At 48.3% G+C, this 14777-nt stretch overlaps 1 protein-coding gene across 2 annotated transcripts in view; it reads right to left on the reverse strand.

The window, feature by feature from the left end:
* The window catches only part of ACAD9 (acyl-CoA dehydrogenase family member 9), a 47634-nt gene that overhangs the window by 13062 nt on the left and 19795 nt on the right, over positions 1–14777 (reverse strand). For both annotated transcript variants that reach the window (XM_040463718.1, XM_040463720.1), the window contains 6 exons: positions 10437–10538; positions 6331–6437; positions 5296–5396; positions 4147–4225; positions 2758–2932; positions 94–167 (listed from right to left, as the gene is read on the reverse strand). In XM_040463718.1, the coding sequence (XP_040319652.1) occupies positions 94–167; positions 2758–2932; positions 4147–4225; positions 5296–5396; positions 6331–6437; positions 10437–10538 (638 nt within the window). The remainder of the gene's footprint in view (positions 1–93; positions 168–2757; positions 2933–4146; positions 4226–5295; positions 5397–6330; positions 6438–10436; positions 10539–14777) is intronic.

Raw genomic sequence — 14777 nt, forward strand, 5'->3', positions numbered from 1 at the left:
TCGGCCACAAACAGGGACGGTACAGGAAACTGGGGGGCCAACAAGCTAAACCGTGAAACCGCAGCCCTCACAGGGCCTTCTCTAACCACGCACCTTAAACCCGCCTCCGACTTCTCCAAGGACATTCTCGACCGGCACCCTGGTGTTTTCAAAATGGACCTCACAAGCTGAAAAAGATGAAATTGCAGGCTTTACTTGACAAATGCAAACCATTCTGCACTTGATCCATAGGCACAAATTCATTCACTCATTCATTCTCCAGCTACAACAGGACAATACAGAAAGACAAGGGTTTTGTCCGCGTGGAGCTCATACTTTGCTAGGAACATGTTGGTGTTGTAAGTGCTACAGAGGAAATACATAGAGCATGGTGGGGACGCCTGGGTGGCTCAGTCCGTTAAGCATCAGACTCTTGGTTTCAGCTTGGGTCCTGACCTCACAGTTTGGGAGTTCAAGCTCTGCATTGGGCTCTGAGCTGACAGCATACAGCCTGCTTGGGATCCTCGCTCCCTCCCCACCCCTCTCTCTGCCCCTCCTCTGCTCGTGCTCTCTCTCTAAAAAACTTAAAAAAATATTAAAAAAAAATAGAGCATGGTGACAAAATCAGAGGTTGGAGAGGAGGTGAGTAATATTTTTGACAAGGGCTTACATCAGGATTTTCTAAGCTGACATTCAGCAGAAGTGTGAAGGAGGAGCAAGAGGCAAAGGCGGAACAATGAAAGTGGACAGCACAGCCTTTGTAAGGTCCCTGTATCTGATGGGAGTACGGGTCCCACTTAGCTTGGATGCAGCCACACCCTACGCTGTGACTCTGTGGGACCAGACTGCGTTTCCCTGTTAGCTGTCGCCAGGGACACACAGCTGACCCGACATGAGCCGAGGCCTTAGGTGTGAGCCAGCTTGGCCCCCAGGGGCCGTGATCTGCTGTGAGGAACACATCCCCCAACATGGCACGCACATGGCAGACACATGGCAGACAGGGAGCCAAACCACAGCCTGAAGCAGGCTGAGTGAGAGGACGGCTCGCTCTGTCAGCTCAGTGCTGGGGTGGCTTCTCACAAAGGTGACGATGGTGACGGAGGACGAGCAGACCTTGAAGTGAGGAAGCACTTGGTGTGCAGAAGCAGAAAGCCAAGGTCAAGGTGACAGAGGCAGGCAGAGAAGGGAAAGCATGGCAGTGGTGATGACAGAGGCAGGACAGAACAGGGGCTTTTGACCCATGTTTTCTGTAGCAGCGTGCTTTTGCACGTTGTCACATAAACACTGCAACTCCCAGCGACTTAACACTGGAAGAAAGGGAGACTCGGGACAAAGAAGGTCATGGCTCAAGAGCAGCCACATAGCAGGCAAGTCAAGTGTGGGCAACTGGGTCCACTAACCTTTTATTCTACTATTCCAACAGCCTGGTCGTGAAATACAATGAAATCTCCACCTCTCTGGCCGCCGGGTCCTAGCTTACCACCTTGGCTGCGCGGCCAGGCGCTTGTCCCAGTGGCTCGAATTCCTTCACCAAGCTGCGGGGTGTGGGAAGGACTCTGCCTCCCTCTCTGACCTCAACTTGTGTCGCTCACTCCACTCTTGCGGGGCCACTGCATGGTCCCGGGGCACCACCTACCCTGAGTTCAGTGTGGACACTGCCCAAGCAGTGCGCAGGCCTGCCACCCTGCTCCCTCCCCTGTCAGGTCCCCCTTTCCCTCACCAGCACGCCAAGCTCTTTACCTTGGGCCTTTGAGCACGCTCCTTTCCCTCTGGGAACATGGCAGGAGCTAACACTGTCCCTCTTCCGTGTGCACTAAGCATCATACAGACGTTGTAACACCTCCTTCCCGTGTCACATTACTAGGTGGGTTCTGTTATCACCCCTTTCCTTTAGGTGAGGAAACGGAGGCACGGGAAAGTAAGCGCTGGTTCAAGGTCACAGAGTTCCTAGGCGGTGGAGTCCGGTTAGAGCTCAGGGCCCCTCTGACCCCTCCGAACCAGGCTGCTGTGGCAAATATCGCCAGCCAAAACACAGAGTGGCAAACAAGCAGGTCCAGAGGTGCCGAGGGCAGCATGCTGGTTCCCACATCACAGACACCCCACAATCTAAGCTAGGATCCCCAAGAGGCAGAGTCTTGTCAGGACTCCATGGCAGCACTGGGCGGGTACGAGGGAGCGCCAGAGGAAGGAGGAGGTCCCAGGCAGGAAAGATGGGGTGTCCTGCAGTGGAGTGTTTCCTTGAGACACCTCTCTGGTGTCCGTTACACCTGCCTCACAGGACGGAGCGCTCCATGAGGCTGTGATGAGCTCCCGTGGAGATCGCCAGTGCCTGCTGCGTGGGGAGGGGCATAAATGAGCTGAAAGAATAAATTAGCTTCAAGAGCTCCTCTACACTGCCATGAAGTCGCTGTGGTTTTTTGGTTTTTTTAATTTTGAGAGAGAGACAGAGAGAGAGAGAATGCATGAGCAAGGCAGGCGCAGAAAGGGGGAGAGAGAATCCCAAGGAGGTTTCTCGCTGCCAGAGCAGAGCCCAACATGGGGCTCGATCCCACAAACTGTGAAATCATGACCTGAGCGGAGATCAAGAGTTGGATGCTTAACCGACTGGGCCACCCAGCTGCCTCTCACTGTGGCATTCTTAACGTGATTTTGCTGACATGCTTATGTGAAACCAACACTATTTACATCTCATTTTATCTTGCATTTGGATGGGGCTAAAGGGGGGCTCTCTTTCACACACACATACCGCAGGCACACACACACACGCATGCTACTTACTGTTGGAGCCACGTATGCCTAACTTATCCTCAGGTTTCCCGTTAGTGACTCCACCAAAGTCTCTCTCTACTATGAATGCTGTGATTTTGTCTTTTACTGAGCTTTCAGAATCAACAACCTGTGTCTTTGCAAACACGGTAAAAATATTGGCCAGTCCGCCATTGGTGATCCAGACCTGAGGGAAGAAAGAAAAAGGGCTTTGGAGAAAGCCAAACTGTTACGCATCACCTCTCAGCTCCATCTTTGCTACAGGATGCTCCAGGGCCTGTCAAATTTCAGGCCACAAACGTAAAGCCCTCGGCTCGGGGGAAGCCAAGCCTGCACGGGCAGAAGACAGGGGATCACCGCAATCTCCCAAGAGCAAGGAGCTCCCCAAGAGGCACAAGTGGCCGTGTGTGTGCACATGTGCACGGAAGAGACTCCAGAGGAACTGAGACGGCTCAGGCTCTAGAACCGAGCAGCCAGGTTTCCTCAAGAAAACAGAGCAGGCGGGAAGGAGTGAGGAGAGGCAAAGAAGAAACGGGAAAAGGAGGGAGAGGGCAAGAGAGAGACTCCTCAACAAACTGCAATGTACGGAACCTAATCAGATCTGGGTTCAAACAAATTATTTGAAAAATAAGAAGGTATGAGACGACCAGAGACAAAGAAATGACCAACGGGTTTTTTTAAATAGTCTTATCTGGCCGAGACACACGCTCAGACCGTAGGGATGCGACCAGAGGGGGCAATGCTGACCAAAGAGACATGGCGGGCCGTGGGCGAGTAACTGCTGAAGCTGGTGACGGCTGCATGGAGCCTCACTACACTAAACTGTTGCGTCTGTTTGAAATTTTGTGCAATCAATTAAAACACAAACACACAGGGGCGCCTGGGTGGCGCAGTCAGTTAAGCGTCCGACTTCAGCCAGGTCACGATCTCGCGGTCCGTGAGTTCGAGCCCCGCATCAGGCTCTGGGCTGATGGCTCGGAGCCTGGAGCCTGTTTCCGATTCTGTGTCTCCCTCTCTCTCTGCCCCTCCCCCGTTCATGCTCTGTCTCTCTCTGTCCCAAAAAAAATAAACGTTGAAAAAAAAAAATTTCTAAAACACAAACACACAACACCAGCCCCAGCTACCGGAAGGCAGCTAGTTCTGCACAGGCGTGTAGGGTCTGGAGGCAGGACAGCTTGCTTCCGATCCCGGTTCCACCACTGAGCAGACACAGGCCACTGGCAAGTCACTTCACCTCGAGCCAGTTTCTTCTTTCAAAAAGAGAAGCATCCACCCAAGAGCTGCCAGTCAAGAGCTGAGGTGTACACGCTTTAGGATCCACGGGGTGCAGGAAGCAGTCAGTGCGTGGCGGAGGCTGTGGCTGAGACCCCCAAGCAGGCCACAGAGGCCACGGAGCGCTACCTTGGAGCCATTGAGGATGTAGTACTTCTTGTCCTCGCTTAGCGTGGCCCTGGTCTTGATGGAGGCCGCATCACTCCCACTGCAGAAACAGAAACACGTGGCTGAAGCGAGTGATGCTGGGATGAACAATGTCTCTGGGGGGGTACAAATGGACTGGTACTTTAACATGGGAGTCCGCCGACTTAAAAATAAAGGGCCAGAAAGTAAACCTATTTGGCTTTGCAGCCCGCAGGATGTCTGTCCCACCTGCTCAGCTCTGCTGCTGTGGCACGCAGGTGGCCACAGACAACCTGTAAACAAATGGCGTGCTCCAGTAAAACCCTATTTACAAAGACAGGGGCCGGCCGGCCACCCCGGCTTTATCACATCAAAGAGTGGCAGTGTGGGGGCACTCAGCCGGGTGGCTCACTCGGTTAAGCGTCCCGCTTCAGCTCAGGTCATGATCTCATGGTTTGTGAGTTCAAGCCCTGTATCGATCTGTGCTGTCAGCACAGAGCCTGTCTGGGATTCTCTTTCTCCTTGTCTCTCTGCCCCTCTGCCCCCCTCCTCTAAAAACTAAAACAAAGACTCTGAAACAACAGGCCTAGGCTTTAAAAAAAAAAAAAAAAAAAAAAGTGGCAGTGAAAACCTCCTGGGCTTAGGTTTAAACACAGGAATGTGTGCAGAGAACAGGCTCATGTGAGCTCCAGTGAGGAGTGCAGGATACCCCCTGTTCCGGATGGAGCACGGCCCAAGTAACGGACTTGTCAGCAGAAGCCCTGAGTCCTAAGCCGGCCGTGTGATCTTGGGCTGATGACACAACCCCACTGAACTAAGGTTCCTAACATGCTCAGTGGGGACGATACCACTTGCAAAGCTGCTTAGAAGCCTGAATGCTTATCCTGTGTAAGGTGTGCTGTGGACACAAAACAATTACTTGATAGGTGCTGTCAGGTATGTTGTCTCCCTCCTAAGTATCCATAGGACAGAGAAATAAGGTAAAGATAAGAGAACTGGCAAGAAAAGTTGCTGAGCTGACTCTCTGGAAGATTCAGAGAGGGAAGAAAGAAAAGCCACGAGCTATGAGCCAAAATCCAGAGCCCTCATCCCAGGGTGCCCTGGAAGGTTCCCCAGAGGCTGCTGTGCAGCACCTCTTGTCAGGGGGCAGACCTGGAAGGCTCCGTCAGACAGAAGGCGGCGATGTGCTCTCCAGATGCCAGCCTGGGCAGGTATTTGGCTTTTTGTTCCTTGCTGCCGGCCAGGATGATCCCCTAAACCAAACACACACAGGCTATCAGCTGTGGGGAAAAGAAAGTGTGAAGTGTGCTTGCAGAATGTGGTCCCTTCTAGAGAAAATACTTCACACAAGAAGAAACACTCTGAGCTCAGAGCCAGCAGCCCCAGCTGGGAAATGAACAGGTGCTGATGAGTATGGGAGCCAGACTCAGGGACTGTCACCACCAGGCTGGGTGGCCTTGGGCAAGGGATGTCGCCTCTCTGAGCCTCCATGCCATCAACTCCATGCCACTGGGGATAATCCTACCCACCGGGGAGGGGTGTTGGATGATACGTGGGAGTGCATAAAGAAGGTGTGCAGTCAATGTCAGAACTGTCCGAACCCTTCTCAGTCGGTGCCCTGGGGAGAAGTCCGCTCTTTCCACCAATGACCGCTCGGAGCACAGGTGGGGGGTGGGGGGTGGGGGGCCCAAGTACACTGTTCACTTGGCTCCTTTCACTTTCTCCATTAAGCAGAGACAGCCTGAGTAATGGGACTGTCACTGAGTGTGACCGTGGACCTGCCCAAAATGCTCCAAGCCCAGAGGTGAAGAAGACGCGTGCACAGACAGCAAGGAGGGGAGGACAAGAGCTCAGCAGGGGAGGCTCGCTTCCAGCATGAGCTGAAGACAGGCTCCTCAGAGTATCTGGTGTGGGCCTCAAAGGATGGGTCAAAGGTGATGGGGACAGGAGGATTCCAAGGGGAGGGACAGTGTGATCGAAGCACCACTGCCTGTGTGGGGACCCAGCATCAGCCAGTGTGGCCGGAGAGAGGAGGTGTACCAGGGGGGTGCTGCAGGGGCCCCTCCAAGACCCGACACGGCAAGCCCAATTCACTTCTCGGTAAAAACGAGCAAGGCTCCGGCCTCAATGCCACCGTGTGACTCCAGACCAACAGAGAGCATCAGACAGAAGCCATAGACACTTGACCTTGAGGCCAATAGCCTGGTGTGCTGCCAGGGTCACGGCGATCGACCCATCCAGGCCGACGATTTCTCCCATACGCGCATACAATGTGTTGGAGAGCCCCAGGCCACCTGAAGAAAAAACAGACCAGCTTTACTTATTTATGGTCCAGCTCCAAATTCCTCCCACTGAAGGCAAAGACCCTGACTGTTTTATCTGCTTGTAAAGTAATACCAGATCACTAGTTTAAGAAGTCATACTTACAGAAAGGTAGGAAGAAAACAAAAATTACCCACAAACTTACCAGAGCATGTTTGTGTACCTCCTTTCAGATTTTTTTAGGTATATAAGCATATATTTTTATCATAAAAACATAACATTTAATACAAAAAGAGTACCTTCACACACGTTAAACCATTTAAAATGTTGTGAATATCTTCTGTTACAGACCTAGATCTTTATAAACAAGACAGCTGTCTAGCATCCCACTCCTGGTATCCAGTGGACTCCAGGGCTGGCCTCTCTGCCTTAGTACTACTGACATTTTGGGATGGATCATTCTTTGCTGTGGGGGACTGTTCAAAGTATCACAGGATGTTTAGCAGCAACCTTGGCCTCCACCCATGAGATGCCAATAGCTCCCCCTCTCCCAGTTTTGACAACCAAAGACATCTCTAGACATTGCCAAACATTCCCTGGGGGGTGGGGGGGTTGTAATTCACCCTGGATGGAAGTTTTCTAGGAAGAAGACAAAGATTTAAAAAAATAAAAAACTCCATTGAACTTATGTATTTTGCATTTCCTCTTCAACCTCGAGGAGGCTGGGTGGCCTATGTGCATCTTAAAAGTGACAAACTGGGGCCCAGGGTCATGTGGCCAACACGCAGCATAGCTGGGCCCTGAGTTCGGGTGGGGTCCTGGCCCTGGAGCCCCCTGCACGGCCCAAATGCGGAAGGTGCACATAAAGGGGAGGGCAGCCCCGCCTGACGTGCAGTCCCCTGGGATCAGTACCCAGGGAAGGCCGGGGCTCCACAGTATCCCATCCCCACGCCCCCTACTCCATCCATGCCTCAGTTGCAAACAAAAGTTTTGGTCTTACTCATTTCATATACTGAGGGAGTCAGTACTGTTTGTTTAAAAGAAAAGGGCTGGTGGGGGGCGGGGGGGGGGCACCAGAGTGCCTCAGTCAGTTAAGCATCCAAGTTTGGCTCAGGTCATGATCTCACAGTTTGTGAGTTCGAGTCCTACGTTGGGCTCTGTGCTGACAGCCTGGAGGCTGCTTCGGATTCTGATTCTGTGTCCCCTTCTCTCTGTAACCAGCCCCCCCACTTGTGCCCTCTCTCAAAAATAAATACATAATGTAAAAAAAAAAATTCTGATGCTTTTCCCCTGATGTAAGTATCACTACAATTGTGGGGGAACGCAATCACATGGAGACAGATGACGGGTAGGTGGAGACGGCTGGCTGGGGAGGGGCTGAGACAGGAAACGGTCACACACTGGGCAGCACACAGGGGCCTGGGGGAGAAAATCCAGGCTCGGTTGGCAAAAGGGCCCCCGTTTTCCAGGATGGTGGTTTCCAGCCAGTCTTCAGAATACTCCAGACTGGGAATGTTTCCCTCAAAAATTTGGGGCCCACCCATAAGGTCGTGCTTGTCTTAAAATTCCCAAGAAAGGATAAAAAAGAGAAAGAAAAAAGAAAAGAGAAAAAAAAGGCCCAAACTCGTCACAGGCAAGAACGAACATTTTCACACCAGAGAACAGCACGTAAACCAAAACGAGGGGTGCAGAGTTGTCCAACCTCATGCCAACACACACCCCCGCCCACACGTGCTGGCACAGAACACACACGCACAGGTGAAGTCACATCCCAAATGGACACAAAGTGTCTGCAGAAAAAATGAAGTCCTTTTCACCAAGCAAGAGGGAATTTAAAAATGCTTCTGAAGGGGAAATATATACTATTACTAACCTGCGTAGGTCTAGAGGCTTTCTTCCCCACTTATGCTTTCTCCAAGCGACTGGTTGGTAGGTTGGTAGGCTGGTAGGTAGGTATGTATGTATTTATAGCTGATGACAGGCCCACTTTAGCTCTCTGGCTCTGCCTGCACCTTCGTTCTGTTCTAGTATTTACCAAGGACCACACACCACGGGGACAGTGTCCCTTGTGAGCTCGGACACGGGCAAGCCTCCCAAGTCTGGGCAGAGCTCAGTCTCCCCCCACCGCACACAGAGGCTACAGGTTTTGGCAAGGAAACCCAGGACGTGTCACGTCCTCTGCAGCCGTGCATGCTGCCACGCCCTGCCACAGGGGATGCAGCGTCACTGATGGCTTCGTGACCTCTGCAGGGGGCTGTTTTTACACATGTAGGGATGTGAGGAGAGCTATTTCATAAAGGACAAATGACAACTGTTTAATCCCTTAATATGCTGCAATAAACACACATGTAAACTCATGGTTTGTGAGTGCAAGCCCTGTACTGGGCTCTGTGCTGTCAGGGCAGAGCCTGCTTCAGATCCTCTGTCTCCCTCTCTCTCTGTTCCTCTACCGTGCATGCATGCTCTCACTCCCCAAAATAAACAAACGTTAAAAAAAAATATGCCTCAGAATCGGGGCGCCCGGGTGGCTCAGTGGGTTGGGTGTCTGACTCTTGGCTTCAGTTCAAGTCATGATCTCGGGGTTTGTGAGTTCAAGCCCCGTGTCAGGCTCTGCACTAACAGGGCAAAGCCTGCTTTGAATTCTCTCTCTCTCCCCATCTTTCTCTGCGCTCCCCCAAAATAAGTAAACTTAAAATACACACACACACGCGCTTCAGAATCAATCCAGCATTGCACTCCATTACACCTAGTTGGTCCTAAATGTTCACATTTGGTCTCAGACTGGACCAGCTCCAGACTGGGTACCAGTGGGAACTTATTCTGTAGACACTGAGGCCTCCCAGGGGTGCCTGGCTACAGAGGTGGGAGAGGAACAACACAGGCCTAACTGTAACTTCTGGAGATAAACCAGGTAGGGAGACAAAATACCGAGAAAAGCTCCTGACTTCTGTGTCTTGCTCTGCAAAACCTAACTCATGACCTGGTTGGAAAAATGCCCAAAATATTAAATGTCCAAATGGCCAGCTCACAGACAAGAAACAGGCCCAGGTCCTTAAAGCACCATCAACAGCTCTTAGCTGATCAAAGGGGGAAGCGACACCAGAGAAGGCTCAGGCAGAGGGCTCACAGAGTAATGGGTGCAGGTTACAGGCTGTGGAGCCTGGAGCCACACTTTTATGTCGAAGGGGACTGAGTGTGCACACACCCGTGTGTGACTGTATTTTGCTCATGTGACACTTTCTCTATTCCTTGTGCCCTTCACCCGCCCCCCCCCCCCCAACTTCTTGCCTGTCCCCTTAACCCTTACAGAATTTAGGTCACCAACTCTAGACTAGGCAGAAGAAAGAGGGAGAGTAGTAGTCATTGACCAAATCTCAGAAGGCAGAACTACACGAGGATCCTGGGGAGAAAGACAGGGTCTTTCATTTGGGGACTAAAAATATCACTACAATGATCCAGGAATTACAGGGACAGTCCGTGCTTGAATGTTCTCACTCATCTAGTCTCCTGTCTCCAGGCACCTGTGTCCTATAGCCATGTGCCTTATTCCTCTGCACCAGGATGGGAAGCACCCTGGCGGATCCTGACACCTGAGCTCTCACCCCACAGTCGTCCCTCCCACAAAGGGCTCGCAGCTCTGGGACAATTCCTTTGCAGAGAGACCAAAGGGCCTCACAGTGCAGAAGACAATGAAATCAGCCAATGAGGCTCCGAGGTGATACACACCTCCTTCTCTGCCCCACAAGGACCTGGAGAACATAGGCACCCTGAGCGGACCTGATCCATGTCAAGTGAACAAAGTACAGGCCTCAGCAGCTCTTCCTGCCCCAAAGTCCCTTAGTCCACACACTCACCTGCCAGCTACCCCAGATTTGATCCACGATGTGGGTTTTTATTAATTCCAGCACTTACAGAGATTGATCTTGGACATACTGCATTTAAAGGCCACCTTTCCCAAACAGAACCCTTTTTTGGGGCAAATATGAAGCACTTTCTTAAGAGCCAGCAGGGTGGTGCTTTCCTTTACTTACCATATTCTTCTGGGACTTGCATCCCAAAAAGACCCAGGCTCTTCAGTTTCTCTAACGTTTCATCTGGGATTTTTTCCTCCCGGTCAATTCTTTGAGAGTCCACTGCCAAGAGAAAATATTTGATTAAGTAAAACAGAAGCTATGTTTAGACGAATAAAAGTAAACAGAACAATTTCCCCAGGTCAGAAACTTCAAAACGGAGTGGTCTGGTCAGTTACTCAGCAGGTGCTCAAGCTCACCTAATTAATCAGCCCAGCCAGCACTTGATTTTGAAAAATGACCAGGGGTGTCTGGGTGGCTCAGTCGGTTAAGTGTCCGACTTCGGCTCAGGTCATGATCTTGCAGTTTGTGAGTTCAAGCCCTGCGTCGGGCTCTGTGCTGACAGCTCCAGAGCCTGGAGCCTGCTTCAGATTCTGTGTCTCCTCCTCTCTCTGCCCCTCCCATGTTCATGCTCTGTCTCCCTCTGTCTCTCAATAATAAATAAACGTTAAGAAGAAAAAAATTAAAAAAAAAAAAAAAAAGAAAAATGACCAGTACCAGGTAGTGTTCTGTATCTGGGTGCTATTCATATGGATGTATTTCCTGCGTAAAACTCCAGCAAATTATACAATATAAACTTTTCTGAAGGCATACTCTACCTGAATTTTTTTTTTCTTTTTTCTTCTTTTCTTTTTTTTTTTTTTTTAAATTTTTTTTTTTTCAACGTTTATTTATTTTTGGGACAGAGAGAGACAGAGCATGAACGGGGGAGGGGCAGAGAGAGAGGGAGACACAGAATCGGAAACAGGCTCCAGGCTCCGAGCCATCAGCCCAGAGCCCGACGCGGGGCTCGAACTCACGGACGGCGAGATCGTGACCTGGCTGAAGTCGGACGCTCAACCGACTGCGCCACCCAGGCGCCCCTCTACCTGAATTTTTTATTACCATTACCTTCTAGAAAATTAGAAAATAAGCATGCAACTTCCAAAACTGTCCAAAAATGTGACGCGAGATAGCCAAATTCTGGGTACTATCTGGACCCACATTCACCTAGTCTACAGAAATCACAACTGTTTTACCACAGCCCACAGGTTCTGAGGGTGGCGTAATCTGTTTAACACCTACTCACTTCCCTTAGAGCAGAATGGAGCAACCAGCGGCATTAAGTCTATAATCGTGCACTTTATACATACACAATTTTGCCTGAAGCAAGTTCAAATGCTCTTTCAAACTGTTAGCAAATTAAATTTCACTACTAATATAAATTTGAAAAACTATCATAACCTGCACTTGGGAATTTTTATGCACAGAGGTCACAAAGGAGAAATACACATTCCCCCCAAAACTCCAAACCTCTCATTTTTTTATTTACCTTTTTTACAGCTTTACTGACATATACAAGTGGCATATAGTAAACCTTACATATTTACAATATTTCATTTGTTGAGTTCTGACATCTGCCCATGAAACTACTCCCACCAAATAAATAAAGAATAAAAATTTCGTCTTCCACCAAGTCTCCTCATGCTCCTTTGTGATCAATCCCTCAGTCCATTTCCAACCCCAGGCAACCTCCTTTTTGTCTGTAGATTATTTTGCATTTTTGAGTTTTATATAAATGGGATCACACAGAATGTATTTTGGGGGGCTGGCTTCTTTGACTCAGTATGATTTTGAGATTCATCCATATTGCTGCATGTTTCAGTACTTTATCATAATACTTTTTACTGTTCAATACTCTACCGTATGGTTAAAACCAGCTTATCCATTCACCTCTCGATGGACATATGGATGGCTCTCAGGTTTTGGTTCTTAGAAATAGAGCTTCCATGAACATTCATATGCTCATTTCGCACAGCTCTGTCTTCATTTCTCTTGCATCACTATTTTGGAGTGGAATGCTTGGGCTGTATGTGTAATAAGAAACCGCCAGGATCGGGGGGGGGGGGGAGGGGGGCTCTGCTTCCAACGGAAATGGAGTACCAGGGACTGGAATGATCTCCTTCCACAACACACTAAATGCACAGGGCACTGGGCACAGCACACATGAGAGCAACATGTCACCAGTAGAGAATTAGCCCTAGATCACGAATTCTCAACAAGGGCAACAGCACTCCCCAAGGTATAAAAAAAACTGGGTCTGGCATGGAGCAGCCAAAAATATTTTTTTAATGTATAAAGACCAGAAATACAAATAACACACAAACAGATACTTGTTACAACTGTGGCATTAAAGTTTCATTAGTGGGGTGTAAATAGGGGGCCATAAAGGACTGGAGGAGAGGGGGCAATAATGAAAAACAGGTTGAGAAACACTGCTCTACAGGCTGCTCTACTCCCACCAAACGACACTTAAAAGCAGGACTTGACCAAAACCAAAGACACCACCAAAATTAGAGGTCAATATCCCTGAGGGAATATTGATGCAAAATCCTCAACAGAACACTAACAAATACTGAATTCGGTAATATAATAAATGGACCATTCACTATGATCAAGTAGGATTTATCTGGGGATGCAAAGATGGCTCAATATCTGCAAATCAATGTGATACATCACATTAACAAAAAGGATAAAAACCATGGGAATGCAAGCTGGTGCAGCCACTTCGGAAAACAGTATGGAGGTTCCTCAAAAAACTGAAAACAGAACTACTCTACGACCCAGCAATTGCACTACTAGGCATTTATCCATGGGATACAGGTGTGCTGTTTCGAAGGGGCACATGCACCCCAAAATTTATAGCAGCACTATCAACAGTAGCCAAAGTATGGAAAGAGCCCGAATGCCCATTGACGGATGAATGGATAAAGAAGATGTGGTACATATATACACAATGGAGTATTACTCAGCAATCAAAAGAATGAAATCTTGCCATCTGCAACTACGTGGATGGAACTAGAGGGTATTATGCTAAGTGAATTAGTCAGAGAAAGACAAAAATCATATGACTTCACTCATATGAGGACTTTAAGAGGCAAAACAGATGAACATAAGGGAAGGGAAGCAAAAATAATATAAAAACAGGGACGAGGACAAAGCATAAGAGACTCATAAATATGGAGAACAGACAGAGGGTTACTGGAGGGGGTGTAGGAGGGGGGATGGGCTAAATGGGTAAGGGGCATTAAGGAATCTACTCCTGAAATCATTGTTTCACTATATGCTAATTTGGATGTAAATTTTAAAAAATTAAAAAAAAATTTTTTTAAAAAGCACTTAATAAAATTCAACATCCATTTCTGATTAAAACGCTCAACAAAGTAGGGATAGAAGGAACTTAACATAATAAAGGCCACAGATGACAAACCCACAGCTGAGTGTGAAGCTAGCAGAAGTTGGTTCATGAGGTTTAAGTGGAGCTGGCTTGGGATTCCCTCTCCCTCTCTCTGCCTCTCCCCAACTCATGCACGTGCATGCTCTCTCAAAGGAAATATATAAAAAAAGTAAAAAGCTTGTGCACAGCAAAGGAAACAATCAACATAAAAGGCAACCTACTGAATGGAAGAAAATATTTGCAAATAAGAGATCTGATAAGGGATCAATATCCAAAATACATAAAGAACTCAAAGCTCCATGTCAAAAAACAATCCAATTAAAAAATGGGCGGAGGATGTGACTAGATAGTCCTCCAAAGACAGCATACAGATGACCATTAGACACAAGAAAAGATGCTGAACATCATTAATCATCAGGGAAAAGCAAATCAAAACCACAATAAAATGTCACCTCAGGCATGTCAGCATGGTTAGTACCAAAAAGACAAGAAATAACAAGTGTCGGTGAGGATGTGGAGAAAAAGTAACCCTTGTGCACCATTAGTGGGAATGCAAAATGTGCAGCCACTGTGGAAAAACAGTATGAAGGTTCCTCAAAAATGTTAAAATAGAACTGCCATACAATTCAGTAATTCCACTTCGGGGTATTTGTATCAAGGAAGCAAAAACACCAATTTGAAAAAGTACATACTGCTTCTATCTTTACTGCAACGTTATTAACAACAGCCAAAATATAGAAGCAAACTAAGTGTCCATCAATAGATGAATGGATAAAAAGATGTGGTATGTACATATACAATACAATATTACTCAGCTATAAAAAAAATGAAATCATGTCATTTGTGACAACATGGATAGATGGAGAGGGTATCATACTTAGTGAAATGAGTAAGACAAAGACCGAATGCTTTCATTTATATGTGGAATCTAAAAAACAAAACAACCAAAACAGAAACAGACTCACAGACACAGAGAACAATAAGGTGGTTGCCAGAGGGGAGGGGGGATGGAGGGCTAGGCAGAAGTAGGGGAAGGGAATTAAAAGATATAAACTTCCAGTTATGGGGGAAAAAAAAAAAAGACA

This window comes from Herpailurus yagouaroundi, unplaced genomic scaffold (genome assembly GCF_014898765.1).
Source record: "Herpailurus yagouaroundi ecotype Mexico unplaced genomic scaffold, PumYag 419, whole genome shotgun sequence".
Taxonomy (NCBI): Eukaryota; Metazoa; Chordata; class Mammalia; order Carnivora; family Felidae; genus Herpailurus; species Herpailurus yagouaroundi.